Source organism: Salvelinus fontinalis, chromosome 40 (genome assembly GCF_029448725.1).
Source record: "Salvelinus fontinalis isolate EN_2023a chromosome 40, ASM2944872v1, whole genome shotgun sequence".
In the NCBI taxonomy this organism is placed as follows: Eukaryota; Metazoa; Chordata; class Actinopteri; order Salmoniformes; family Salmonidae; genus Salvelinus; species Salvelinus fontinalis.
The window spans coordinates 7,667,034-7,678,162 of record NC_074704.1 but is presented as its reverse complement, the minus strand read 5'-3'; the positions used below and the strand labels follow the sequence as shown (position 1 = coordinate 7,678,162).

The following is an 11,129-nucleotide window of genomic DNA, read 5'->3' as shown; positions in this document are numbered from 1 at the left end:
CTGGGGGGGGGGGGGGGTGTGACTATCCTAGTCTGCAGAACAGTTTGAAGGGGTGTGTTCAGTGCTGGGGGGGGGGGGTGACTATCCTCGTCTTCAGGACAGTTTGAAGGGGTGTGTTCAGTGCTGGGGAGGGGGGGGGGGGGTGTGACTATCCTCGTCTGCAGGACAGTTTGAAGGGGTGTGTTCAGACTGACCCAGGATGGGGGAGTCGTCACAGGGAGAGATCTTGTCCTGCTATGCTCTCTCTTTGATCTCTCTCTCAATTCAATTTCAATTCAATTCCAAGGGCAGTATTGGCATAGGAAACATATGTTTACATTGCCTAAAGCAATCTCACACCTCTCAAGATCAAACCAACTACATTTGCATGACAGTGGTGATCAGATGTTTTGTAAGTAGAAGTAAAAACAGACAAATAGCAACTGAAAATAATATCACTCTCTCCCAATGCATCTCTTCCTCCCTCCCCTATCCTTCTCTTTTCTCTCCCTCTTTTCTTTCCTCCCTCCATCTCTATCTCTCCCTCCTTCATCCCTTTCTCTTTCAGTCGGGTCGTGATGGCTACCCATCGGGAGCTAGAGTCTCTTCGCCGTGGCAACAAGACAGCGAGGCCTCCCCCACGCCGCGTCTTCCCCCCACGACGCTCTGAGATCTAGTCAGCCTCCCAAATAGCACCCTATTCCCTATATAGTGCCCTACTTTTGACCTGGGTCCAGAGACACTATATAGGGAATAAGGCTCTGGTCAACAGTAGTACACTATATAGGAAACAAGGTGCCATTTGGGACCTACAGCGAACCATCATCGCAACGCCCCCAAAGGCTCATGGGAAACAGTCTTCACATAGCGGAGGTTCACTTGAAGTTATTTTGTATTTATGTTTTGACTTGAAAACTCAAGATCAGTTTGAGAACAATGATCCAAAGTATCAACTCAGATTAGAACTGAATGTTTGTCAAGTTATATGGACACAACGTTATAATAATAAAGACGGTATAATACCATTTAAGGGTTATTTTCTTCTCCTCTGTCTTTCCTAATGCTGAGGACATCAGTTTGGAACAGTATGTAGTTACTGTGTTTTGTAGAAGGTGTTATAAAATAAATCATTACTTAGGTGAATCTTTGGTTATTGTACATCTCCTCATCTCAGTCGTGGCTCTATGAAACATGTTGCTTTTACAACTAACAAGTCTAAAAAGATTCCCAGCATAAAGACCACCTTTACCACTAAGATCTAAAGTCCACCTGTAGACAATGCCCTATATAGTGCACTACTTTAGACCACAGCCCTATATTGTGCACTACTTTAGACCACAGGCCTATATAGTGCACTACTTTAGACCACAGCCCTATATTGTGCACTACCAGCATAGCATAGGAGAGAGCTAGGAACACAAGCATTTTGCAACACCCGCAATAACATCTGCTAAATATGTGTATGTGACCAATAACATCTGCTAAATATGTGTATGTGACCAATAACATCTGCTGAATATGTGTATGTGACCAATAAAATGTGATTTATTTGATTTGCCGAACAAGGCAGAAAGTAACCTCCCCTGAAGCCGATTGTGTTGACGAGCTGGAACGCGCTCTGTATTACATTGGGTTGCAAGTTGCGGATGCACAGCACTGATCTTGGGTCAGTTTTCCATTATTTTCTGGTCGGCTTGGGGAGAGAAAGCTGATCCTAGTTAAGTTACTACACTACCGTTCAAATGTTTGTGGTCATTTAGAAATGTCCTTGTTTTTGAAAGGAAAGCACTTTTTTTTTCCGTTAAAATAACATCAAATTGATCAGAAATACAGTAGACGGTAGACTGAAAGAACTGTATTTAATGGAAAAGATACCCTACAACATAAAACTGCAGACAGATTTAGTCTACTTGAAAAGGATGGGAACCGCTCGTTGTAAATAATATTGTGTAGACACGACTCAGTCTCAAAGCAACCAAACATATGATAATTCTTTGTATATATATATATATATATATATATTATTTTATTGTTTAATTATTATTACTTTAGTTTCTTCGTTGTAAAGTTATCTTGTTTATTGTATAGCCTACTTGTTGGTGTCTCAGACGACCCGAACCTTAATAATAATCACACACTTACGTCACAGACAATACTTCTACTAGTTGACTGGACGGACACACAGCGGGATACTGACACTCAGTCCGCAGTGGTCGGGAATGCGTTTTGGGGCTGGACACACAGCGAACCAGCCCCTACTGTTGTCGATCACACATACTAATGCCACGTTCACGTGCAAATGGAGTTATCGGAAATACCTAGTTCCGATTGGGAAGTTTCACTTGAATAACCCTAAAAATTGGAATTACAACGGGAAACATTGAAAATGTTGTTGTCAATCTATTGGTTAATGAATTGTTCCGACTTGAAAAGAACTTGAACATAATCATGTCGGAGTTACGACTTCCCATTGTCCAGTGTCCCAGGAGAATATGAAGCCAGCACTATACACCATTCATGTAATAGTCAGTACTTGGAAACTGACATTTCTGACTCGCTAACATGATAGACACCGTAATAATCATAATGAATCGGCCTTGGAAGAGCCACAAGTGTCAACCAACATAATTCATTATTTTACATTAACCTGCTTAACTTGTATTAAATGCATTATGAAGAAAATAGTGATTTAGGCTCCACGAAATATGAAATGCGTAATGAAGAATATCGTGTACTGTTGCCTTCATGAAAAAAAGGGCTTTTCTGACTACAAGTGCACCAGTTTCCCAAAGTATTAAGCGAAATCAAACATAGAAAACATCAGTGGCATTAATAAAAATGTTTTTCCCACGGATTAAGTCGCACATAAATGTATGTCTTTTCTCACAAATTCTGATCAGAAAGTCTCCTCAGAAAAATCGAAAACAGTATATAGCAATACAAACACCTTTTATAAAACGGGATTAAATAAATACAACATTAAGGTATATTCATAACGTTCATTAATGAAGAAAAAAATGAAATGTAGGCTATCGTGTTTAAATTCTTGTCTTTTCTCACGAATTAAGCCACAAAACAACATGCTGAAATACATTAGGTACATGCACGAATTGAATGTGAGATTGTGTTGTCAAATTGGCCTGAACCGGTTTTGAGTGACCATTTACAATGGTGACCATTTACATTTTATTTACAATAAATTTACAGAATAATAGCAAAGCACTCAATTCAATTGGGCACACGTCAATTCACGGGAGACTGCCAGGGTTGGGTCACTAACCTTGATTTACAGAACAGTGATGATTAATGGCCCATCTCAGGTTCCTAGACAACAATGGGTTGATGACTGTCCATCTGTGGAGCATTCTAGAAGGACTGGGCTGATCCAGAAAGCTGGTTGTGTGTCTTGTACTGCCCTACTTAGTCTGTTAATTTGGGAGGTAAAGATTGCCTATTGACAAGATTGAAACGGTATCTGTTTCCTTACATCAGTGTTTCCCAACTCCACTCCCCCAACAGCACACATCGTTGTTGTAGCTCCACGTGGAATGTCACGTTCCTGACCTATTTCTGTTAGTTTGTTGTATGTGTTAGTTGGTCAGGACGTGAGTTTGGGTGGGCATTCTATGTTTTCTGTTTCTATGTTGGTTTAGGGTTGCCTGGTATGGCTCTTAATTAGAGGCAGGTGTTTGGCGTTCCTCTAATTGAGAGTCATATTTAGGTAGGTTGTTTCACAGTGTTCGTTGTGGGTGGTTGTCTCCTGTGTCAGTGTTTGTCGCACCATACGGGACTGTTCGGTTTGTTTTGTACATCGTCATTTTGTGTAGTCTATTTTCCCTGTTCGTGCGTTCTTCGTGTTAATGTAAGTTCGTCGTCCAGGTCTGTCTACTCCGTTTGTTGTTTTGTTAGTTTATAGTGAAGTTCGTGTTTTCGTCTTTTCTGTAAATAAATATGTCAACTTCAGAAGCTGCGTTTTGGTTCAATCCATGCTCCTCCTCTTCGGAAGAAGAGGAGGAGGACTACCGTTACATGGAAAAAGTACCCACTTGTCATACTTGAGTAAAAGTAAAGATACCTTAATATGAAACGACTCAAGTATAAGTGAATGTCACCCGGTAAAATACTACTTGAGTAAAAGTCTAAAAGTAAATGGTTTAAAATATACTTAAATATCTAAAGTAAATGTAATTGATAAAATATACTTAAGTATCAAAAGTAAAAAGTAAAGCAAACCAGATGGCACCTTTTTGTTGTTCTTTATTAATTTACAGATGGCCAGGGACACACTCCAACACTCAGACATCATTTATAAACCAAGCATGTGTTTAGTGAGTCGGCCAGATCAGATGCAGTAGGGATGTTCTCTTGATAAGTGTGTGAATTAAACAATTGTCGTGTCCTGATAAGCATTCAAAATGTAAAGAATAGTTTTGGGTATCAGGGAAAATGTACGGAGTAAAAAGTACATCATTTTCTTTAGGAATGTAGTGAAGTAAAAGTAAAAACCTTCATTTAATTTGGCATGTCAATTAAGAACAAATTGTCTTTACAATGACGGCCAAACCCGGACGATGCTGGGCCAATTGTTCGATACCCTATGGGACTCCCAATCACGGCCGGTTGAGATACAGCCTGGATTTGAACCAAGGTGTCTGTAGTGACGCCTCAAGCACTGAGCTGCAGTGATTTATACCGCTGCGCAACTCGAAGCCAAATTAAAGGACAGATACCCCCAAAACTACTTAAGTAGTACTTTCAAGTATTTCACTAAAGTACTTTACACCGCTGGGCGAGACGTAGACAGAGCTGTAGGTGGTTTCGACCAGGGGACAATGGTGCCTGTTGGCGGCTTGGGCCCCGGTGGCCCCGCAGAGAGGGAAGACATACAGCCGCAGGTACGGGCACATCATGTCCCCATCCTGGCCCGTTGTGTTTGCAGAAGCTGCAGAACTTGCGCTCAGGTGATGGCACCTCCTCCGGTGTGTTTCTCCCACTCTGGCCCCAGGTGCCAGCGGGGGATCTGGACGCTGCTGTAGGGGGCTCGGGACCCTCGGTGCTGCTCGGCCATAAAGGAGCGTCTTAGTGCAAGAGGTCGATTTCTGAATCCAGGGGTTCCATTTCGTGCCATAGGGGTGATGTCGCCTGAGGTGTTATCGGTGACAGCAAGGCTCGCGGCCGAAACTCTTCAAATTCCACCATGGTCGAGCATATCCCGGAGTCATGACCCTCAACGGTTGACGGTTCTGAGGTGAAGTTTCCTAACTTCATCTCCCGCACTAGGTCAGCCAGCTTCAAGTAGTCCCGCCACGGTTCGAAACTCTTGTTTTCGGAGTCCGTGTAAGGCGGTAGGTCTATGAGTTGACAAATCATAGCGTTCATTCTCACACTTGTATTTTTTATAGCCCAAAAGACTAGTGTCTGATAACGATCAGAATGTACCAGAATAAAGAACGCTGGGTCTAAACTGACAACTCAACTGAAGGCAAATTTGACAACGTTCACGTTTTAACCTGTCGGTGTTTTGTTAAACAGCCAATCAGATGGCGTTGTGCGGAGTCCGTGGCACTTGACAAAGCCAATCAAATGGTTTCAAACTGACAACTGCTAAATTGGCCATTTTAGAAGATCAACTGTTTGGGATACAATTTTACACCTCAACAATATTAAAAACTTCAAATATAACTGTTTAATCTATTCTATGTTCTAAATTGATAGGACTTCTAATTCTTAGTTATAGGAAGCTGTTTGATAATAGCCTATTTTAATAAGAAAATATCAGTAAAATAACTGTTAAAATTCAAAACTGCTTTTTTAAATATTTATATTATTTCACCTTTATTTAACCAGATAGGCCAGTTGAGAACAAGTCGACCTGGCCAAGATAAAGCAAAGCAGTGCGACACAAACAACAACACAGAGTTACACGTGGAATAAACAAACGTACAGTCAATAACACAATAGAAAAAAGTCTATATACAGTGAACTTCCTTGCTGTTCACTATGCTTCGACGTCCTTGCTGTTCACTATGCTTCGACGTCCTTGCTGTTCACTATGCTTCGACGTCCTTGCTGTTCACTACGACCAAAACGATTTTAATACACAATGGAAATGACAAAGGAACAACAACTGAAACAGACAATATTATAAAACATACAATGGAAACTACATAAACAGCATCCTACTGAAATGACCAGTCCAGGCAGGGACGGGGACGGAGTTGGGGGAGTCGGGGTTTGGAGAGAGGGATGGGGACGGAGGGGAATACCGGGATTAGAGGAATGGGGAGATGGAGGAATTTCGTTACAGTCAAATAAATACACACGCAACAATCTACACAAAAGTCCATCTGTTATCATATAAGATCAATGATTACCTCAATCACCAATAATGATTTTCCCTTTGGGGTGATTAATAAAGTTACGTTGAAATCCATCGAATTGAAGAAAGACGACAAAGAAGGAAGAATTAGTAACGAGGTCTGCGTCTTAAATGACACCCCATTACCATCCCAAGTATCAACCCAGATTTGAACTGAAAGTGTGTGAAGTTATATGGGCCCAACGTTATAATAATAATGCAGGTCTATAAATCACATTTTATTGTGTCACATACACATATTTATCAGATGTTATTGTGGGTGTAGTGAAATGCTTGTGTTCCTAGCTCCAACAGTGCAGTAGTATCTAACTATTCACAACAATACACACAAATCTAAAATTAAAATAATGGAATGAAGAAATATAGAAATATTATGCTGAGCAATGTCGGAGTGGCATTGACTAAAATACAGTAGAATAGAATATAGTATATACATATGAGATGAGTAAAGCAGCATGTAAACATTATTAAAGTGATTAATGTTCCATTATTAAAGTAGCCAGTGATTCCATGTCTGTGTATATAGTGCAGCAGCCTCTAACGTGCAGGGTTGAATTGGCATAAAAAGCTACCACCCGGTTTAAGGGTGGACAGTTTAAGGGTTATTTTCTTCTCCTCTGTCTTTCCTAATGCCGAGGACATCAGTTTGGAACAGTATGTAGTTACTGTGTTTTGTAGAATGTGTTATAAATAAATCATTACTAAGGTGAATCTTTGGTTATTGTACATCTCCTCATCTCAGTCGTGGCTCTATGAAACATGTTGCTTTTACAACTAACCAGTCTAAAAAGATTACCAGCATAAAGACCACCTTTACCACTAAGATCTAAAGTCCACCTGTAGACAATGCCCTATATAGTGCACCACTTTAGACCACAGGCCTATATAGTGCACTACTGTTGACCACAGCCCTATATAGTGCACTACTTTAGACCACAGTCCTATATAGTGCACTACTGTTGACCACAGCCCTATATAGTGCACTACTTTAGACCAAAGTCCTATATAGTGCACTACTTTAGACCACAGGCCTATATAGTGCACTACTGTTGACCACAGACCTATATAGTGCACTACTTTAGACCACAGGCCTATATAGTGCACTACTGTTGACCACAGACCTATATCGTGCACTACTTTAGACCACAGCCCTATATAGTGCACTACTTTAGACCACAGCCCTATGGCCCCTGATCAAAGTAGGGCACTATTTAGGAAACACAATGCCATTTGGGACACAAACATGATGTGCAGACAGGGACACCCGCTTTGAGGATAACACAGTGCCACCAACGCGGTCGCTACCAAGGACTGTGTGCTCTCCTTCTCCGTGGACGACTTGAGCAAGACATTTAACCATGTTAACCCTCGCAAGGTTGCCGGGCCAGACGGCATCTCACCTTTTTAGGGACACCTCGCTGATAATTAAGACACACAGGAGTAGCCAATGCAGATACTATTGTTATTATTATAGAAGACATGCATAATAATAAACAGACATACTATTTAAACATAAGGTTCTGTAAAGTGAGATTAGATTTAACTTTAAAGTCGTATACAGCCAATCAAATGACATCACATTTTATTAGTCACATCGTCACATTGACCAACTAGGCAGTTTAAGAAATATAGTTAAGAAAATATTTACTAAAGAAAGTAAACAATAAAAAGTAACACAATAAAATAACAATAAGGAGGCTATATACAGGGGGTACCGGTACCGAGCCAATGCGCGGGGTACAGGTTAGTCCAGGTAATCTGTACATTTAGGTAGTGGTAAAGTGTCTATTCATTGATAATCAACAGCAAGTAGCAGAAGTGTAAAAACAAAGGGGGGGGGGGGGGGGGTGTAAATACTCCGGGTGGCCACGTGATTAATTGTTCAGACTCCGGGTCGAAGCTGTTATTAAGGAACCTTTTGTACCTAGACTTGGCGCTCTGGTATCGCTTGCCGTGCAGTGGCAGAGAGAGGAGTCTATGATTTGGATGACTTCAACCATTTGTTGGGCCTTCCTCTCCAATCTAAGTAGCATGCACGTTGGAAAGTAAAAAAACAAGAAACCACCCTTCTAGATCTATTAAAATACAAGTATAAAAACTAAAATAGTAGCTAGCACGGTAGACATACAAAGTAGCTCTGCACACCACGTCATAAAACAGAAGTTGTCTTCTTGTCAATAGTAATGTTTTGATAATAGTTATTTTAGGCCCGTAGACTTGCAGATGTACAGGTAGATTAGAGCATGTCGTTTTAAAATAAGAGTCAGGAAAACAAGTCTCAAAACAAGACAACCCTTCCGTTTTTTTCCTCCCCAAAGTAGCAAGGAGAAACGTGGATAAACGTCTAATTCTGCAGTGAGAGTTTGTTGATAAGGGCGGTTTATTAGTCGACACAGTATTAGAGGTTGGGAGGTTTTACAAAATCTCACAGCAACATCTAAAGACGCAGTTAGTTTGGTCACAGACAGACAGAGACATTTACACTTTAAAGTAAAAACAGAAAACTCAAAGCCACAATGTGTTGTAAAGAACAAGTGAACGGGCATGCAAATAATCACAAACCACACGTTATAAACAAATATAAATAAGTGAAAAAAAGTTGAACACACGAGAAAAAGTAAAGGCAATAAATAAAATCACACGACTAACAGGCTATTACATAGTTTACAAACTAGTCAGTCTGTTCCAAACTGCGTCTAAGCTAAATATCCTGTCGTAAATCCTCTTACAACTGTCCGCATCCAGTGTGTTAGAGACGCTAAAGGAAGTCGCCAACACAACAGCAGTCTCTTCAGCGCTTCTCTAGCTCTGGTCCCACACATCTCGCAACCACAAGTTGACTATGTTAGTAGGTCTAGAGGGTAGCGCAGTAACGGCCTGGACCAGAGCTAGCGCTTCTATCACTTGACATAGACCGACCTGTAGGTGGTTTCCACCCGGGGACAGAAGCGCTTGGTGTGGGCTTGAGCCCCGGTGGCCCCACAGAGAGGGCAGATATACTGCCGCAGGTACGGGCACACCACGTCCCCATCCTGGTCCTTGAGACTGTGTGACCCAAACACAGACTCTGACTCCCCGTTGTGTTTGCAGAAGCTGCAGAACTTGCGCTCAGGCGATGGCACCTCCTCCGGCGTCTTGGAGCGGGTCGCCTTCTTCCTCTCCCTCTGGCCCCGGGTGCCCACGGAGGGTCTGGACGCTGCTGTAGGGGGCTCGGGACCCTCGCTGCGGCTCGGATGTAAAGGAGCGTCTTTACGCAAGGGGACAATTTTGGAACCCAGGGGTTCCTTTTCGTGCCGTAGAGGTGCTGTCGCCACAGGTGCTATCGGCGACAGCAAGGCTCGCGTCGGGAACTGTTCACATTCCACCATGGTCGAGCATATCCCGGAGTCATGACCCTCAACGGTTGACGGTTCTGATGTGAAGTTCCCTAACTTCATCTCCCGCACTGCATCCGCTAGCTTCAAGTAGTCCCGCCACAGTTGGAAAGTCTTATTTTCGGACTCCATATTCGGCAGATGTTGGAGTTGATAACTAAACGATGCCATGGTTCAATGAATTGAGAACTAAACTGAAGGCAAGTTGGACAACACGCAGGTTTTGACCTGTCCGTGTTTTGGAAAGCAGCCAATCAAATGGTGTTGTGCGGGGCCGTGCCAAGTGACAACAGCCAATCAAATGGTTTCAAACCGACAACTGCTAAATTGGTCATTTTAGAAGATCAACTATTTGGGATACAATTTTACACCTCAACAATATAAAAAACTTCAAATATAACTGTTTAATCAATTCTATGTTCTAAATTGATAGGACTTGTAATTCTTAGTTATAGGAAGCTCCAATTTCAATTTGTAAGTCGCTCTGGATAAGAGCGTCTGCTAAATGACTTAAATGTAATGTAAATGTAAGCTGTTTGATAATAGCCTATTTTCATAAGAAAATATCAGTAAAATAACTGTTAAAATTCAAAATTGCTTTTTTAAATATTTATTTTATTTCACATTTATTTAACCAGATAGGCCAGTTGAGAACAAGTTCTCATTTACAACTGCGACCTGGCCAAGATAAAGCAAAGCAGTGCGACACAAACAACACCACAGAGTTACATGTGGAATAAACAAGCGTACAGTCAATAACACAATAGAAAAAAGTCTATATACAGTGAACTTCCTTGCTGTTCACTATGCTTCGACGTCCTTGCTGTTCACTATGCTTCGACGTCCTTGCTGTTCACTACGACCAAAACGATTTTAATACACAATGGAAATGACAAAGGAACAACAACTGAAACAGACAATATTATAAAACATACAATGGAAAGTACATAAACAGCATCCTACTGAAATGACCAGTCCAGGCAGGGACGGGGACGGGAGTTGGGGGAGTCGGGGTTTGGAGAGAGTGATGAGGACGGAGGGGAATATCGGGACTAGAGGAATGGGGAGATGGAGGAATTTAGTTACAGTCAAATAAATACACACGCAACAATCTACACAAAAGTCCATCTGTTATCATATAAGATCAATGATTACCTCAATCACCGATAATGATTTTCCCTTTGGGGTGATTAATAAAGCTACGTTGAAATCCATCGAATTGAAGAAAGACGGCAAAGAAGGAAGGATTTAAACAGTTTAGTAACGAGGTCTGCGTCTTAAATGACACCACATTACCATCCCAAGTATCAACCCAGATTTGAACTGAAAGTGTGTGAAGTTATATGGGCCCAACGTTATAATGATAATGCAGGTCTATAAATCACATTTTATTGTGT

At 41.5% G+C, this 11,129-nt stretch overlaps 1 protein-coding gene and 1 pseudogene across 1 annotated transcript; both read right to left on the bottom strand.

Moving 5' to 3' along the window:
- Positions 1 to 2,083: 2,083 nt before the first annotated feature.
- LOC129839237 (nanos homolog 3-like) lies at positions 2,084 to 5,358 on the bottom strand (annotated as a pseudogene).
- A 3,900-nt stretch (positions 5,359 to 9,258) lies between these two features.
- LOC129839112 (nanos homolog 3-like) lies at positions 9,259 to 9,903 on the bottom strand. The gene has a single exon (XM_055906379.1). It carries the CDS (start codon positions 9,901 to 9,903, stop codon positions 9,259 to 9,261), a length of 645 nt encoding a protein of 214 aa, XP_055762354.1.
- Positions 9,904 to 11,129: the final 1,226 nt, after the last annotated feature.

Bases quoted from the DNA above. Each gene is read 5' to 3' on its own strand.
- LOC129839112 (XM_055906379.1), bottom strand. From the start codon at position 9,903: ATGGCATCGTTTAGTTATCAACTCCAACATCTGCCGAATATGGAGTCC.